Source organism: Ovis aries, chromosome 2 (assembly GCF_016772045.2).
Source record: "Ovis aries strain OAR_USU_Benz2616 breed Rambouillet chromosome 2, ARS-UI_Ramb_v3.0, whole genome shotgun sequence".
Taxonomy (NCBI): Eukaryota; Metazoa; Chordata; class Mammalia; order Artiodactyla; family Bovidae; genus Ovis; species Ovis aries.
The window spans coordinates 206,591,166-206,610,807 of record NC_056055.1 but is presented as its reverse complement, the minus strand read 5'-3'; the positions used below and the strand labels follow the sequence as shown (position 1 = coordinate 206,610,807).

General features: G+C 43.4%; 1 protein-coding gene across 5 annotated transcripts in view; it reads right to left on the bottom strand.

Annotated features, from left to right (window-relative positions):
• Positions 1-19,411, bottom strand: part of PARD3B (par-3 family cell polarity regulator beta) — a 1,199,064-nt gene extending 1,179,653 nt beyond the window's left edge. For all 5 annotated transcript variants that reach the window (XM_060410277.1, XM_060410276.1, XM_004004847.6 and 2 more), the window contains exon 1: positions 19,098-19,411. In XM_060410277.1, the coding sequence (XP_060266260.1) occupies positions 19,098-19,217 (120 nt within the window). In that variant the 5' untranslated portion in view covers positions 19,218-19,411. The remainder of the gene's footprint in view (positions 1-19,097) is intronic.
• Positions 19,412-19,642: the final 231 nt, after the last annotated feature.

The following is a 19,642-nucleotide window of genomic DNA, read 5'->3' as shown; positions in this document are numbered from 1 at the left end:
TACTTTTGCCTTACTCCTGGATTCATCTACAGATGAAACTGAGCTTGCTGTTTCTTTTCTATGAGATGACTACTGGGTGCCAACACTGACTGAAGAATTTCTTTTTGTATGTGAATGCAAATAATAAACACTGGCACTTAAATAGTCAACATGTTGAATAATTTTTTTGGAATCTCATGGTTCACCCTTGGAACAAGTGTGTTGACAACTTGCATTCCCAGTGCAGAAGTAGTGGCGGGTAAAATTGCTGGTGCCTCAGTTTCAATCAAGGCCGTAAACTATACTAGAAAGCACTGTGTTCTTCTGCTACTCATCTGCATTTTTAAAGACGGTCAGTTGAAGTTAAGAATACCCTTAATGAAGCAAAAAAAAAAAAAAACAGTTATTAATTTTTGACCCTTGACGTCACATTTTTTTGACATTGTATGTGAAAATTAGAAAGTCCATAGAAAGTACTTCTTCATACTGGTCACCAGTGGACACCTCAGGCAAAAGCACTCCTGTGACTGATGGAGTTGGGCTGAATTCACTGGTTTCTTTCATGGAACACCATTTCCATTTCAAAGAATGCATGACAGACAAACTAGGATTATTTATACCTGAGCTTGTGGCATTTTTCACACCAAAATGAATGATGTGAACCTGGGTACTTCATGGAAAAGAAATGACAAAATTTGTTACCAATAATAAAGCAAAAATTAAAATTTTAGAAAACTATATCTACCACTGTGAGCTTGATAGTTTCACAATACTTTCACCTGAAGAAATTGATGATAATATCAATGTATATGGCTTTTGAAATTGTATAATGAAATGTATCAACATTTGGAAGACTGGCATAACCCAGTGAACAAGTGTTTTCCAAATAACCAATGTATGATGTTAGAACATCACACAAGGATAGAAGATTTATTCAAAATACAACACAAAGGAATGGGTTATAACATAACAGAGTACAAAAATTTTACTAGTATGGTATCAGATTTCACTTGTCAATTAATCTTTAAGAAAGCAATCCTTATTAAGATTAACTCCCATAATTATGTTATATAAGATTCCAACTTTAGAGATCCTACTTGCTGGCTTGATGAAGTAATAAGCTAGTCTGGGTAAGTTCCACATGATACAGAACTGTAAGTGACCACCAGGAAAGGAAGGTGACCTCTGCAAATGGCCTCCAGCTGTTGTTTTTCAGTCATGTCTACCTCTTTGCGACTCCACGGACTGCAGTATGCCAGGCTTCCCTGTCCATCACCAACTCACAGAGCTTGCTCAAACTCATGTCCATTGAATCAGTAGTGCCATGTAACCATCTCATCCTCTGTCATCCCCTTCTCCTCCTGCCCTCAATGTTTCCCAGCAGGGTCTTTTCCAATGAGTTGGCTCTTCGCAGCAGGTGACCAAAGTTTTGGAGCTTCAGCATCAGTCCTTCCAATGAATATTCAGGATTGATTTCCTTTAGGATTGACTGCTCTGATCTCCTTGCAGTCCAAAGCACTCTCAAGAGTCTTTTCCAGCACCACAGTTCAAAAGCATCAATTCTTTGGCGCTCAATCTTTTATATGGTCCAATTCTCACATCCATCCATACATGACTACTGGAAAAACCATCACTTGTTAGATCTGCATGTAATATACAAAAAGCTTATCTACAGTTATTTGAAATGCTCCTCCTTCTTCCAGTTACATATCTGTGTGAGGCAGGATTTCCTTCACGTATTTCAACCAAAACAATACACTGTAACAGACTGAATAAACAAGCAGGCACATTTGAGAATCCAACTGTCTAACAAGCAGGCAGCAAAGAGAATGGCAAAAATGTTACACTGTCACTCTTTTCACTAATTTTTTTTCTTTTGCTTTGAAAAATATAGTCATTTTCATGACAACAGGTGACCTTGTTATGGACTGGTTATTCTAAATCAATTAAATATATTATTTTAATTTCTCACTTTTTCTGATATGGTAAATATGGATAGATATGATCTGCAATAGAAAAGCCCTTTCAGTTCCTCTAAAATGGAAGAGTGAAGAGGGCTGTTGAGACCAGTAAGTCTGAGAACTGTTGCAATGTGTCTATTTTCTTTATCTCTGCCAAATGACACTCCCCCCCGCTTCTTTCATTTATCTAGATTTTACCCATTTTTCACACTTGGCAACTGTGAGCTCTCTCCCTCCTTACTGCCTGGAAAACTCATCTGGCCACCTGGCTGTTGCTCTGTTTTCGGTTAAGTATGTGTGTCTCTCCAACTGGGAAGCCCCGAAGGAAAGGGACTGTGTATGGGACAGCATAGGTGCTCAAAAACACTAACTTAATAATAGACTTTAGAGGATCAATTCAAGCAAGTCCCAGGACTTCAATCAATTGCTCAAGGAAGCCAGCCCACAAAGGACGTGGGATGAGGCAGAATTTAGGACAAATGTGTGTCTCAACGAGGTCATCTGAAGACTCAGCTGAGAACAGGGGCAGAGATGCCAAAATGCACAGGAAATGCAGAAGGTAACAGTAGGTAATATCAGACCACAAGACCTTTATTTCTCAATAAAGCAGGAAGCAAGTTATCTGTGGATCATTTTGGAGCAAAAACTTGAGGAATAGAGAGTAACATTGTGGGGAAAGCAATGAAGAATTCACAGAATTTTCTCAAAGTCTCTTACTCTAAAAATAGGAAAAATGCACTGAACTGAATACCAATTGTTAAGGAGCTGAACTGTCCCCACAAAAGATATGTGGAAGTCCTAACCCGGTGAATGCAACCTTGTTTAGAAACAGGGTCTTCACAGATGTAAGCACCTTAAGTAAGGTCACTGGGGTAAATCCTAATCTGATGTGATCTGGGTTTTTTTGTACCTTTTATAATGTTTGAACACTTTATTTTTTTAACAAGCATCCTGCATTGTTTATTCAACTTTTTATGTTGGGAGTATAGCATATTAACAATGTCATGATAGTTTCAGGCGGACAGCAGAGGGACTCAGCCACACACCTCTACATACATATATATACATATATATGTATTTCTGTTTTTATATGATGAGAAAGACACAGAGGGAAGACGGCCGCGTTAAAACGGAGGCAGAGATTGGAGTTACACTGCCGCAAGCTAAGGAATGTCTAAGCACAAAAGAAGCTGGAAGGGGCAAGGAAGGTTCTTCTATGGGAGGCTTCAAAGGGAGCATGAGCCTGCCAACATGTTAATTTTGAACCTCTAGCCTTCAGAGCTGTGAAAAGTGTATTTGTTTTAAGCCACCCATTGTGGCTACCCAGCTCATGATACTTTGTCACTGTGGTCCTAGGAAACTAACACAGCAACAGAGGGCTCCTCACTACCGATAAGGACTTCCTAGGTGGCGCAAATCCCCTTGCCAGTGTAGGAGATGCCAGAGACACAGTTCAGTCCCTGGATAGGGAAGGTCCCCTGGAGTAGGAAATGACAACCCATTCCAGTCTCCTTGCCTGAGAAATCTCATGGACAGAGGAGCCTGGTGGGCTACTGTCCATGGGGTTGTTGCACAGACTCAGACACAACAGACCGTACTTCACTCTCCATGGCCACAGTCCCACACAGCTCTCCTCACCCACAGACAAAAGTAAAAGGAAAGGCAGAAAGATCTGAAATGCAAATTTAGTTAGCAGCAATGAAAAATGGCTTCCCTGGTGGCTCAGACAGTAAAGTATGTGCCTGCAGTGCGGGAGACCTGGGTTCGAACCCTGGGTGGGGAAGATCCCCTGGAGAAGGAAATGGCAACCCACTCCAGTATTCTTGCCTGGAAAATTCCATGAACGGAGAAGCCTGGTGGGCTACAGTCCATGGGGTTGCAAAGAATTGAACATGACTTGAGTGACTTCACTTTCTTTCTTTCTAATGAAAAACAAAACAAAACAAAAAAAAGGGGTTTGTTTTTTTTTCTTTTGGTGTTTTTTTTAACTAGAGATTCCTGAACTGCAGTTTTGTTGTTTTTTTTTTCTAAGATTCTGAGAAAATGTCTCTGATCAAACACTGCTGTCAAAACTCAAGCCCACTGAGTCTCTATAAATGTGCCTATAAATACAGACAAGGATTATTTATCCATCTTGCATTTCCTCAATTCTTGGCTACAAAAGGAAGTAATCCATAACCTAACATTAAAGTTACCAATACTATGACTATGTCATGATGAAAGAAATATGGGATCGCAAGTGAAATTCTTTCATTTTCTCCAAGATTTTATCAAGCCACCTGAAAGTCTGGGCCAAGATGACTCTGAGCTCATGTGCTGGCCATTCAGAAAGGTAAAGACCTAAATCTTATCCATATAAGATACTTGGCCTTAAAATCCATAGACTGCAATTTAAACCCTTGTAATGCATACCTGTTAGGAATTTACTTTCAGCCTCACATTTTACCTTAACCAATTAAAAAAAAAAAAAAAACCAATGGGGTCTTGGACCTGTGGAAATTTCTAGAGCCATCTAACTTGATGATCCATCCAATGCCTCCTATACCTCAGGTAATCCCATTGGTTTTGTAACTATGGGCCCTAATCCATCAGCGAGCAGTGAAATAAATGTAGTATATTCCAACTACTTAAAAAAAAAAACAACAGTAGACTAAAAAATAAGAGCGTATCATTAGGGTTAAGTAAGGGTTACCATCCTCCTGACTTCATTTGTATATGTGTGTTGTGGGTACTGTGTCACAAAGGAAAACTTATCACTACTTTACTTATCAATCCAAGTTCTGGCAGGAAATAGATGGTTCACTCAAACTGGGCACTTAGGAGTTGAATAAAGAACCTATTTCTAAAGGTTTCCCCAGGATTAAGGAAAACATCAAGGGAGAGCACTCCCAAGTAGTGAGGTCGCTACCATCTGGTACCCAAGGGGCCAGGGAATGGAGTGCTAACAGGTATGCAGGGAGGGCTGTATGATGGAAGTTGTGTCCTTCAGTAAAGGGAGGCAGCCAGCCCATGGTAACGCAACAGAAGGGAGCTGCCTCCTGCTGGGACTTCTCCCATGGCTGATGCCAACTAGACATCACAGAGCAAGACAGCCCACACAACTCAGCCTCTCAGGTCACAGGAGTGCATCTCGAGGGGCAAACAGAAGGCTTTCAGCCTCCTGTGACCCCATCACAGAAGGCCGAAAGCCACCAGTACAGTTCACACCTTCATCAGCTCAGTCTGACCACTTTTATTTCTGGACGCCACATTTTTTCCACATCTGCCCCTAATCCCAATCTTGAATCAAGGCTCTAACCCAATGCCAAAAAGCTGATGCAAAAGATTGGCACCTTTATGAACTCATGATTTATGATCTTAGCTATGCCCTCAAACACTCCCCGGCAAGACTTTCATCCATCCTCAGCCTCCCACCTCTCCTAGCCCCACCTCTGGGGCTCCTGGAAGGCACAGACCATGTCTCACTCATCTCTGGAGCCCCAAGCTGCAATACCTAGAACACAGGCGTGGTCACTGGGCAGTCTATAAACTATGAAGACATAAACCTCAGAGGGCTCCCTCTCCCTCATTTGTACCCATGCTTCCCATACCACAAAGCAGTGGTCCCTAACCTTTTCAGCACTAGGGACTAGTTCCATGCAAGGCAATTTTTCCACGAATAAGGGGTGGGGAGTGGGGGGGGCAGATGTGGAGCAGGGGAAGGGGAGGTAGAGGGAGGAATGGTTTCAGGATGATTCGAGTACATTATATTTATTGTGAACTTATTTCTATTATTATCACATCAGATCCACCTCAGATCATCAGGCATTAGATCCCAGATGTCAGAGATCCCTGCCATAGAAGGTCAAGTACCAAGTCTGATTTCTTCGCCCCTGAAATTCCCAAGCCCATTTCCTCTTCTGCTTCTGTATGTCTAACCTGCACTCCTACAGCCAGGACACGGACCAGTTTTCCACCTCCATTCCCAGCTCCCTCTGCCTCCATCCTCTAGGACAATCAATAGAAAAACAGAAAAACACTATCACCACGCTGCCCAGAATGTTCCAATGACTCTGCATGCTCTTTAGACAGTCATATCAAAGGGCCCCTAGCTTGGACTCTGGCTTCTTCTTACAGCCCTATTCCTACTTTTCCCTCTCACAATCAGCTTTAGGAAACTTTCCATATTGTCGTTCTCTTGCCATACCTCCAAAAAACCTTGTCTATCCTCAGTTGTGGATATGACTGGTGATGGAAGTAAGGCTCCATGCTGCTCTTTAGACCAATATTGCATAGGAACCTGGAACGTTAGGTCCATGAATCAAGGCAAATTGGAAGTGGTCAAACAAGAGATGGCAAGAGTAAACATCACCATTTCAGGAATCAGTGAACTAAAATGGACTGGAATGGGTGAATTTAACTCAGATAATCATTATATTTACAACTATGGGCAGGAATCCCTTAGAAGAAATGGAGTAGCCATCACAGTCAACGAAAGAGTCCAAAATGCAGTACCTGGATGCAATCTCAAAACGACAGAATGATCTCTGTTCATTTCCAAGGCAAATAATTCAATATCACAGTAATCCAAGTCTATGCCCCGACCAGTAACACTGAAGAAGCTGAAGCTGAACGGTTCTATGAAGACCTACAAGACCTTCTAGAACTAACACCCAGAAAAGATATTCTTTTCATTATAGGGGACTGGAATGCAAAATTAGGACATCAAGAAACCTGGAGTAACAGGCAAATTTGGCCTTAGAGTACAGAATGAAGCAGGGCAAAGGCTAACAGAGTCTTGCAAAGAGAATGCACTGGTCATCATAAACACCCTCTTCCAACAACAAAAAGAGAAAACTCTACACATGGACATAACCAGATGATCAACACCAAAATCAGACTGATTATATTCTTTGCAGCCAAAGCTGGAGAAGCTCTATACAGTCAGCAAAATCAAGAATGGGAGTTGACTGTGACTCAGATCATAAACTCCTTATTGCCAAATTTAGACCTAAATTGAAAAGAGTAGGGAAAACCACTAGACCACTCAGGTATGACCTAAATCAAATCCCTTATGATTACACAGTAGAAGTGAGAAATAGATTTAAGGGACTAGATCTGATAGAGTGCCTGATGAACTATGGATGGAGGTTCGTGACAGTGTATAGGAGACAGGGATCAAGACCATTCCCAAGAAAAAGAAATGTAAAAAAGCAAAACGGCTATCTGAGGAGGCCTTACAAATAGCTGAGAAAAGAGAAGTGAAAAGCAAAGGAGTAAAGGAAAGATATACCCATTTGAATGCAGAGTTTCAAAGAATAGCAAGGAGAGATAAGAAAGCCTCCCTCAGTGATCAGTGCAAAGAAACAGAGGAAAACAATACAATGGGAAAGACTAGAGATCTCTCCAAGAAAATTAGAGATACAAAGGGAACAGTTCATGCAAAGATGGGGTCAATAAAGGACAGAAATGGTATGGACCTAACAGAAGCAGAAGATATTAAGAAGAGGTGGCAAAAATACACAGAAGAACTATACAAAAAGATCTTCATGACCCAGATAATCACAATGGTGTGATCACTCACCTACAGCCAGACATCCTAGAATGTGAAATTAAGTGGGCCTTAGGAAGCATCCAGAGAAGGCAATGGCACCCCACTCCAGTACTCTTGCCTGGAAAATCCCATGGACTGAGGGGCCTGGTGGGCTGTAGTTTATGGCGTCGCTAGGAGTCGGACACGCCTGAGCGACTTCACTTTCACTTTTCACTTTCATGCACTGGAGAAGGAAATGGCAACCCACTCCAGTGTTCTTGCCTGGAGAATCCCAGGGATGGGGCAGCCTGGTGGGCTGCCGTCTATGGGGTCGCACAGAGTCAGACACGATTGAAGCAATTTAGCAGCAGCAGCAGCAGCAGTAGGAAGCATCAGTACAAACAAAGCTAGTGCAGGTGATGGAATTCCAGTTGAGCTATTTCAAATCCTGAAAGATGATGCTGTGAAAATGCTGTGCTCACTGTACCAGTAAATTTGGAAAATACAGCAGTGGCCACAGGACTGGAAAAGGTCAGTTTTCATTCCAATCCCCAAAAAAAGGCAATGCCCAAAGAATGCTCAAACTACCACACAACTGCACTCATCTCACACGTTAGTTAACTAATGCTCAAAATTCTCCAAGCCAGGATTCAACAATACATGAACCAAGAACTTCCAGATGTTCAAGCTGGTTTTAGAAAAAGCAGACAAACCAGAGATCAAATTGCCAACATCCGCTGGATCACCAAGAAAGGAAGAGAGTTCCAGAAAACATCTATTTCTCCTTTATTGACTATGCCAAAGTCTTTGACTGTGTGGATCACCACAAACTCTGGAAAATTCTGAAAGAGATGGGAATACCAGACCACCTGACCTGCCTCTTGAGAAATCTGTATGCAGGTCAGGAAGCAACAGTTAGAACTGGACATGGAACAACAGATTGCTTCCAAACCAGAAAAGGAGTACGTCAAGGCTGTATATTGTCACCCTGCTTATTTAATTTATGTGCAGAGTACATCAGGAGAAACGCTGGGCTGGATGAAGCACAAGCTGGAATTGAGACTGCTGGGAGAAATATCAATAACCTCAGATATGCAGATAACCCTTATGGCAGCTAAAGAGCCTCTTGATGAAAGTGAAAGAGGAGAGTGAAAAGTTGGCTTAAAGCTCAACATTCAGAAAACGAAGATCATGGCATCTGGGCCCATCACCTCATGGCAAATAGATGAGGAAACAGTGGAAATAGTGTCAGACTTTATTTTTGGGGGCTCCAAAATCACTGCAGATGGTGATTGCAGCCATGAAATTAAAAGACGCTTACTTCTTGGAAGAAAAGTTATGACCAATCTAGACAGCATATTAAAAACCCGGAGAAGGAAATGGCAACCCACTCCCATAATCTTGCCTAGGAAATCCCATGGACAGAGGAGCCTTGTGGGCTACAGTCCATGAGGTGGCAAAGAGCTGGACATGATTGAATGACTGAACAACCGCAAAAAGTACCAAGTGTACAGTCCTAACTAGCTAGCTGATCATTTAGAAGCTGAGTGTGTCAAAGCCACAGAGAACCTGTCTGTTAGAGCTCATTCAGTTAGTAACCTTTATCGAGTCCCATGTATGTTTGTTAAAAATAAAATAAAATTGAAAGCCTTTGTATAAAAAAAAATAAATAAATAAATAAATAAATAAAAACCAGAGACATTACTTTGCCAACAAAAGCCCATCTAGTCAAGGCTATGTTTTTTCCAGTAGTCATGCACAGATGTGAGAGTTGGACTATAAAGAAAGCTGAGTGCCGAAGAACTGATACTTTTGAACTGAGGTGTTGGAGAAGACTCTTGAGAGTCCCTTGGACTACAAGGAGATCCAAACAGTCCATCCTAAAGGAAATCAGTCCTGAATATTCATTGTAAGGACTGATGTTGAGGCTGAAATGCCAATACTTTGGCCACCTGATGCAAAGAGCTGACTCATTTGAAAAGACCCTGATGCTGGGAAAGATTGAAGGTGGGAGGAGAAGGGATCGACAGAGGATGAGGTGGTTGGATGGCATCACCGACTCATGGACATGAGTGTGAGTAAACTCCGAGTGTTGGCGATGGACAGGGTGGCCTGGTGCGCTTCAGTCCATGGGGTCAAAAGGAGTTGGACACGACTGATCGACTGAACTGAACCAATCCTCAGTCAGAAGCAGGCAGCCTCTCCCTCTCTTTCCAACACCCTCCCATCCCTTACTGCCCAGCAGTTGGCCATTCTTTCTAAAGCCTGCCCACGTGTAACTCCTGGTGCAATTGGCATGCCTTCCTCATCTCTCCCTGCTCCAGGTCAAAGGTGGCCCCTCTCTTCCATCTACCACGCCAAACCCGTCTACTACACCATGTCACTTATCTGCATTCCTTTCTCTGCCATATTAGTTTATTAGCCTGATGGGGGCAGGCTAATGTCTTCTTTTATTCTATATCCCCAGAATGCTTGACCCAATGTCACTCTTCATAAATCTTCTCTGAAGTAACTGAAGTGGCATTTGGATTGTCAGATCATCAAAAGCAACTGTAGCAAAGCATCCACTACCTGGGGGTCAGACTAAGGTCTCCCTGAATATGCGACATGCTTTTTCATGTGACGTAGATGGCGTTAAGAGACGCAGGTTTCACCCACCATTCTTAAATTAGGTGCCCCACTCTCTCTCCACCTCTTTCCCAATACAGGCCACCTATCTATAAACAGGGAGGAGTACAAACCCTGTCTATACATCCCTTGTCAGAAACCCATCTTTGCCTAGTGGTTAGTCTTTCTAGAGTTTATGTCTCTGCAAATCAAGAATAGTAGCAAGACTCACTCTAAATCTCCCTAAAAAAGGTATCAGAAGTCTACTGTCAGCGCTCCCCCACATACCCTTAATATCTGTCTCAAGTGAAGCTGGCAGATTGGGTCTGATCACTTCCCCTGCCAGTGTGGGTCTCTAGTCATGCTGATGGTGGCTTAGCTGAGAGCTGCAGACATCTCTTCTGTTATCCGCCTCCATCCCCAAATGGCCCCACCAGCTCCTCCTCTGGGGCCCAGGACCACCTGATCAGTTTAATATATCCTTTCTTGAGGTAAAGGACAAGAGCAGTACAGGGTGTATTTACCTGGAGATACTTAGTACTGAATCTGACAGAGACTGAATTGAGAGTGAAACCTTTTAAACCATCCTGTCTCTTGGTATCCTGCAATTCTGTCTCATTGCAATCCACAGAGAAAGAGTCCAGCAATCAAAAGAATGGTAGAGCCCGAGATGGGAGACAGAGCTAATTTGGCAGCCCCAAGGAGCAGTTACAGTGCCATTCAAAAATAAAGGATCCACCCAATTCGAGATAGTCCAGAATCATTTCTTAAATCAACATGAAATTAATAAAGAAGACACTGAAAATCAAACACTGTTCAAATGTAAAGGGCAGCATTGCACAAATCTCCATGAAACAAAAACATTATGATGTTCCTTTGCTAAAAATCCAGAACTGCAGAGCACTAAGCCTCGAGAATCTGCGAAGAGAGTCAACCTGTCAACATTTGAAGCTGTTATTTAAGACAATCAGTGCGGCAGATATAATGGGCCACTCAACTAGTGCCTACAGCACATGTGGATTTGATGAGGTATTTGAAGATAGTCAAGAGAAAAGTTGCATTTAGACTTCTTTATAAAACTACACCACATATAAAGATTTCTTACAAAGCATAGTGTTGAATATGAGGTCATTCTCATTTTTATGAAAGAAAGCATTGTGAAAGGTGATACAATTTAACAAGCATTTCTGGTATACATACTATATATCTGGTACTGTGCTAAAAACAGGGATAGGAGAATAAATAAGACTCATTCTGTGTTCTTAAACAGTTCAACGTAGAGTGGAGGAGACAGAATGGTTGCACTCTGTGGTCAAGCCCGGCCAGTTCCTCTCCTACATTCACGTGGACTTCTTTCCCCAGCCCACTGCATCTAGACTGCATGGCCCACTGCACGGCCAGTGTGACCAGTGGAATGCTGGCACAAGTGATGTCTGCCACTTCCAGGCCAAGCCCCCAGGCTTCTGTGGCATCCACCACACTCTCCTTGCTCACCAGCTGGCACAGGGCAGGGAATCTGCAGAAAACCCAAAAGCAAAACGAACAGCAGTAGGTGGCTGCATGGGTCATAGACCCCATCTCCCCCTGAGAAAGCGATAAACCACTGTCTTTTGGGGGCTTGCCTGTTAAGTTAGAAGACCCTGATGAGTAGACAGTATAATGTAAGATATGGTTTTCAACATGAAAACACTGCACAGCGAGTTACAGGAACACAAGTATGAAGCCTCTAAGTGACGGTGAGGGAAAAAGGAGGAAGGGAATTCCTAGAGAAGAGGCAGTTGAAGTTTCATCCCAAAAGATGAGCAAGATTCACTTGGGGTGGGGGAAAATGTGAAAGTTTTACGTCACATGTGTGAATTTAAAGGGTATAAAGGAATAGAGAAGATATTGGACCCGGAAGCAAAGTGGGTTTTCACATAATAGCAGTGAAGAGCCATTTACATATCCCAGCAATACTCCAGACAGGATCAGATCTACAGCTGTAAGGTCCTCAATGCAGACCAGTTTGAAAGAATTGGGAGCTAACTGTGGTGTTGGAGAAGACTCTGGAGAGTCCCTTGGACGGCAAGGAGATCCAACCAGTCCATCCTAAAGAAGATTAGACCTGGGTGTTCATTGGAAGGACTGATGTTGAGGCTGAAACTCCAATACTTTGGCCCCCTGATGCGAACTGACTCATTTGAAAAGACCCTGATGCTGGGAAGGATTGAGGGCAGGAGGAGAAGGGGACAACAGAGGATGAGATGGTTGGATGGAATCACCAACTCAATGAACACAGGTTTGGGTGGACTCCAGGAGTTGGCGATGGACAGGGAGGCCTGGCATGCTTCGGTTCATGGGGTTGCAAAGAGCTGGACATGACTGAGTGACTGAACTGAACTGAGTGGCAGAAAGGCCAATTACGGGTCTGCTGCAGTTTCCCACAGTAGGAATGAGAAAGGACTGGTGTGGGGCAGAAAGGAGGAAGCAGATCTAAGAAATACCACATGGAAGCATCAAAGGACTTTTCTGACCAACCAGACAAGTAACAGAATATGGAGGATGAGAGGTCATCAAGGAACAAAGGATTTCCGGTTTCTGAATCAGACAACCAGGTGAATGATGGTACCAGAAATGAAGAAAGAGTCTACAGGAGGATGTGTATGTGTTTAGTCTCTCATCTGAGTCCAACTCTTTGCAACCTCATGAACTATAGCTCACCAGGCTCCTCTGTCCGTGGTGATTCTCCAGGCAAGAATCCTGGAGTGGATTGCCATTTCCTCCCCCAGGAGATCTTCCCAACCCAGGGATCAAACCCAGGTCTCCCTCACTGCAGGTGGATTCTTTACTATCTGAACCACCAGGACAGGAGGATGGAGACATGCAGAAGGACAGAGGACAAGCCGGGCTTAAACTATGTATGGGACATCAAGGCGGTGAAGTCCAGAAGCTGCTGGATATTGAGGTCGAGAGCAAGTTCAAGACTAGAGGTGTGTGCCTGAGGGAAGCTGAAGCCATGGAATGGATGAGATCCAACTGAAATAAAGCACAGAACCCCGAGGCACCAGCACACAAGGGAAACCGTATTGGATGCCCCTGCAAAGACACAGAAGACAGAGACATGTTTAGAAATTCTGGGTAGAGTTTTAAAAGGTGAGATATCAAAAAATAAGGACTGGAAAGTAACCATGGCTCTTAGCTGTCACATCCTGATAATCTTGTTAAGAGCACTCTCACTGGAAAACAACAACTTACACTCATCTATTGGGATGGTAATAATGGGGACTAGAGGATAATGAGTCCTTCTAAAGAGGTGTCTAACCTCAGCTCCAACTGAAAGCTGCCATGTGGGAAAGTAAAGCCCAGTAGTCTCAGAGCTTCTGATTCTATTTTCCCTAAAAGATAGAAATCTGGAGTTTTGCATGAAATCTCAATATTATTTAAACATGGCAAAATTCAAAATATAACACTGAGCAAAACTTAAAAAACATTTCTGTGGGTCATAGCAGACCCCACGAGCCCTGTGTTTGCAAACTTAGAGGCTGCTCAATGCAAGTCAAGCAACAGAACCAAAACCAAGTTAGAAGCATGCGCCTTGCTGATGGTGAGTCAGTCCTGTCTACATGCTGGAAAGAGCATCTAGTTCACACATTGGGAGAGGAAAGAACTGAATAGGAAATAAAGCACTCAAGTTAGTCACTGCCCAATAAACTGAAAAGCATTTGGGGAATTCAGTGTGGTCCTAGCTTATGTATAAAGGAAACTTATCATCTGGAAACAAGACATCAAAAGCTGAAAAATTCAGGAATTTAAGAGTTCTAATTTTTTCTTCCAGGCTAGTCACACATAATATCACACCTAATTCTTGTCATTGTACAAATTCTAAAACTGATCTCACAGTCAACCAGGAGAGTCCATTGCTCTTAACTAATTCCAATCTGGGGAAGCTGACCTCAACTTACAAAACCAACAAATTATTCCAAATATCTGAATACAGAAGAGATTCATTTTGAAAGTCAATCAGATGCTTCTTTAAAAACAACAACACTATCCTCATAAACATAGATCTGCAAATCTTCCTAAAAATTCTATCATACCCACTACCCCATAAACTCAGTGTTCATACTATTCGACTCCTGAACTCACACACATGCACACACTGTACACTCTAATTTATACTTTTGTTACTGAACAAGTGAAGGACCTAAGCTACTCCACTTTGTCGACAGAAAAACTCCATTTTGTAAGGTTCCAGGAAAAGAGCCTTTGAAAATCCAAGAGGCTTTGGAAATCCCCTGACCTCACCCCACCACCCTCGAGCCAATCGGACCCCAGATCAAAATCTCCTGACTTAACGTGGTCTACCTAGGTAATGGGAACCAATCAGAACCCGTGGCCAGCCCGGGAAATGGGAACCAATCGGAACCAATCAGAACCCGGGGCCAGCCTGGGAAAATAAAAACCGATCAGAAACCAACACCTAACCCTTCCACAGAAGGTAACCAGTTAGACGTCTCCCAACCGGGAAACTCCTGTTTTTCAAATTTCTCGAGCGAGAATACCCTATATAAGCAATGTAACCTAGAACTCGGGGCTCCTCCCTATAGCTGCTGTGTCTGCATCGGTGGGAGCCCCAGCACGAGCTTGGTAATAAAAACTCTCTTGCTTTTGCATCGGATATCGGCTCCCTGGTGGTCATTGGGAGATTTTGCGACTTGGGCATAACACAAGTACTTCCCCTTATTTACTTATATATAAAATCAATGTTCAATTTAATAAGTCATTTGAACACCTGCTGGGAGAATGCACTTAAGGTAGGAGCAGAAAGACAGTTACTAATAACAAGTTGGTCCGTAGGTGTCTAAGACATATTATCTGCTGTCAAATGAGTTTAAAAATCAAATTAGTTCAGTGATACCAAAAGATTAGTAGTAGTAGTAGTAGTAGCAGATTAGTGATTCTCAATTCTAACTGGGCATTTGTATCATCTGAAGTATCTTTTTTTTAATACCGATGCCCAGGTTTCACTCCAAATCCATGGAAGAAAAGGACTGAAACATGTATTATTTAAAATGTTAAAATTAGAGGTAACTAATGATCAACCAAGTTGAGAGCCCTGCAGGATATGGTTCAATTAGCCATTCACCTGTGATGCGTAATTTTGATGATTAATTAACTAATTACTCAATGATCCCCACCTTGACTACTGAAGAGTAGTCCCCTTTCCACTAACTACTTAACTGAACTGGATTTAGAGCCTGAAATGATGATAAACTACCAGGATCCAAAAGACAAGCAATCCCTCAATTCTTGCCCCTTGGTCAATTCACCTCCCTAGTAGAGGTTATCAAAGGACAGGGATCAGGGAGGCCACAGGAACCTCAAAGTCTGAGAGAATTCAGAACATAATTAAAGCTTTCCCCAAAGCTCCCTCAGTTTCTTCAGTATCTCACCTACTTCTGGCCTTATCTGATGCTGATTCAGCTGGCTTCCCACATTCCACAAATACCAGCTTCCTTTGTTTCTTCTCAGTTGGAGGTGGCCAGTGCTCTGCTTCTGCTCACAAAACCCAGACTGTCCTCCTTGGGCTTCATGTACCCTTCAAACTGTAGAAACCCCAACTCTCTCTTCAATCTTGAAATCTGCCTTTCTCCCATCTAAATTATTCAGGGCTCCGGAAGAAACAGGCTTCATTTACATTCATGTTCCCACTTAACATGTTTCTTTACCTCCTTACCTCTCGACCCAGGTATCTCAGAGATCATGCCCAATTTTTCCATTTGTAATTGGACTGAAGAAGATTCTCCAGACTTGATTTGCAAATCCTGCAATATTTTTCACAGAAATCAGACTTCTACCTGTAACATTTGGACCTATACTCTAAAAGATAGGATTTAAAGGACTGTGAGGATGCTTTGAAGGCTTCCCGGGTGGCTCAGGGGTAAAGAATTTGCTGACAATGGAGGAAACACAAGAGACCAGGTTTGATCCCTGCATCAGGAAGAGAAGGAAATGGCAACTCACTCCAGTATTCTAGCCTGGGAAATCCCATGGACGGAGGAGCCTGGCAGGCTAGAGACTATGGGGTCGCAAAGAGTTGGACACGACTCAGCACATACACAAGCCTCCCTTTACAAGAAACACAATAGCTATTGCTATCATTGGGTTGATATGTTATTGTAGCAGTTTACAGATGGATTTTTTAAACAAACTGTAAAAAAATAAATAAGATGATAAGCTCCACTGCATAGTGACTTACTAGGCTCCATATTAATGACTGAGAGTAAGGACCTGGAAACACAGTTCCTGGGTTCAAATCTCAATTCTACCACATATTAGTCATACTTCTCTGCTTTTCCCCCATCTGTAAAATGGGGATATTAGTACCTCATTCACGGACTTAGTCATTTCATATACGTAAAGCACCTAGAACAGTGCCTGCACCAAGTAAGTACAATTCCTCTTGGCTGTTGTGTTATTACTACTGAGTAAGCCCATCCTCATCGGCTTGTAGCTTCTGCGGCCCTCATTAAGTTTGTGATTCCCTGGTGGTTCAGACAGTAAAGAATCCACCTGCCAATGCGGGAGATTCAGGTTCGATCCCTAGGTTGGGGAAGAGCCTCTAGAGGAAGAAATGGCAACCCACTTCAATATCCTTGCCTGGAATATGCCATGGACAGAGGAGCCTTGCAGGCTACAGTCCGCTGGGTTGCAAAGAGTCGGACACGACCGACTGAGTAACACACAAGGGCTTAAAACTTCACTGTCCAGAGAAACAAACCGTTTAAACCTTTCACTAATTTAAAGAAATTGAATTTATGCCAAGTTGTTTTTGAAATTGAATTTTTATATTTCTGGTCTTTTCCCATCATTTTCTAAATTCAATGGATAAAACCATGGACTTTATCGGAGTATTTTGTGACATTTTAGTTCCATTAGGAATATAATTTAATATTAGTTAAAGCCTTGTTATGATTACAATGCTATTTAAAACGAAACTATGAGAGAGGAGTATTTTGGGAGGGAAAAATATCACTCTCCAGTTATTAAATTGAGATTTTAAAAGCCAAAGAAGGGAGGGAGAATTTATTAGTTGCAGGTGACCTTTAAATGTCACATTCACTAATATATAAATGTAAACACAGAAAAATGTAATGTCTGGTAATAATGGTAAACTGATCAATACAATTACATTATGGGATCTGTGATATTATAAATTATGCTTTCAGTACAGAATATTGATAGTTTTTTAACACCATTTAAGATCAAATTATAATGCATTAAATATCCTATAGTTAATTCCCTGTGTGCTATTTATAAGCTTAGAGCTTACTTTTATTACTTGGACAGCTCCATGTATCAAATTTCTAAATATTCGAGGTTTTCGAATTAAATTATTTTTCACAATGTTTAAAAAAATAAAAATAAGTTTATCATCTCTATAAAACAACCTCTCAGTGAAATTTGCTTTAATAATTTGTCTAGAATAGCATGGTTAGGTTTAACCTTAGACTACTTTCAGAAGTTAGGGAAATAGGATTTTAAGGACAACAACTTGTGTCACTTTTCATTTTTAACTGAATTACACAATATAAACAGCATGTGCTATTGTAACAAAGGAAAAAAACCATTAGGTAGATACTTATATAAGCTACTTTGATTACTGTTCTTCTCTGCCTCAATTCCATTAGTAAAAAGTCCAGCTTTAGAGATTATATTTAATGTATTAACAGAGCATTCTCTACACTCATGTTTAGCTCTTGACTGTTCCAGGAGATATGCACATGCATTTATCCAGAGTGGAATTTTTTCCTGTATAATAATTCCAAGTGGAGGCACAGAGATGCAGAGATTTTCTTAAATGCCTCAGCTATATATGTTTACAAAAAACAATTGCTTTCATGCCTTGGATAACCGAGATGACATTAAAAGAAACTACATCTTTCCATCATGAAACTGGCCAACATACTATTTCTACAGTTCTCACAGCACGAGGAAAAGTATTAAGAAAACCACTGGCCTCTAAATTAAAACTTTATGATTTGTCCTATTTGAGGAAGATTTGGGGCAAACAAGATATCCCTTTGGAGGATTCAAAAGAAAAAGATGCCGCTGGAGGACTTCATTTAAAGTTTTCATTGAAACTTTTTTCTTTAAAAAAGAAACAGGCCCAGCATGTTACCCAAACACTCAGTATGAGTTCCAGAGTCTAGCTAAGGCTTCTGAATATTTAAGTATGCCTTACACACTTACAAACACTTCTGGAACCTTACCTAGATTTCACTTGTTTCTGGCTTCAGGGACAGAGCTGGGAATAGTCTTTGTCATCATTTCGACAGTCACCCCGGACCTGACACTGCCCACACATTTAGTAAATGCTGATAGAAAGAGAGGTGTTAAAGTAAAAATAGCAAAGTGTAGACTGGTTGCTGTCAGCATGCCGCATCCTTCCACCTGACCTCCTGCTGGAGTCATTGAGAGAGGCCAGCTCCAGAGGCTGAAATTCCAAGGGCCCCATTAGTTGTAACTTCCGAGTATCTGTTACTTACACCAATCAACTTTCTAACCCAAGGATTAGAAGTAGGACGGGCCTTAGCTGGTTAAAAATCACATCTGAGGTGAGCAACACCTACAAGTGCTCCCCTGAGGTCTGTTCGCTCCAACAACTTCTCAAGCAGTGCTTGCCAAACTTCACTGGCCACTGCAATCACCTGGGAGCTTGTTGAAAAACAGATTTTGAGGCCGTGGGCTTGGACCGGGGCACCAGATGTTGCCGTTCAAACAAGCCTCCAAGTGGCTCGGATGCCGCGGTTCCAACCACCACCCTGAAACAAGCAAGGCCCACAAACGCCCAGATCCCTCATATTAGCAACATACAAAAGTTGAGGCCACAGGTCGTGACAAATCAGGTCGCCGAGGTGCTCTGCGTCCCCAGGGTGTCGCCACCCTGTCCTCGGGGCACCTGGCAGGTGCGGTGGCGGCGGAGCGCTCCCGGGTAGCCAGTCCGCAGCCGCGCCCCCTCCTCCGCCCCGCCCGCGCGCCCCCAGCGCCGCGCCCACCTTCTCGCGGGTCTTCAGGTACCGCTGCAGCGCCTGCTGTGTGAGCTCCCGGACGCGCAGCTGGCCCTCCTTGCAGGGCACCACGATTCCGGTCCTGCCGAAACACACGGTCACTTTCATCCTGGCCCCCGGCGACCACGCCGGGCCCGGCCGAACAGGTGTCTGGGCCGGCGGGCGCGGCCCCACTCTCAGGGGACACCGGGCGCCGGCGGAGACCCCGGGGTGCCTCTCCCCGGTCCCCCTTCCGGATCAGGGGCTCGCAGCAACGCCCCTCCGCCCGGGGCAGGCGGCCGCCGGCGGGCGGGAATCGATCTGAGAGCAGGCGGCAGCGGGGAGGGCTACCTCCCAGGTGGCCGGGGGCCGGAGAAGCCGGGGGCCGGGCTGCTCCTCCCGCTCCTGCTCCGGCTCCGGCTCCGGCTCGGGCCCGGCCCTGGCGGCTGCTCCCCGCCCGCCAAAGCGAAACTGCCGGCCTGGCCCTGGCCCTGGCCCTGGCGGCGGCGGGGTCGGCCCCAAGCCCCGGGCTGGAGTGGGCGGCGGCAGCGGCA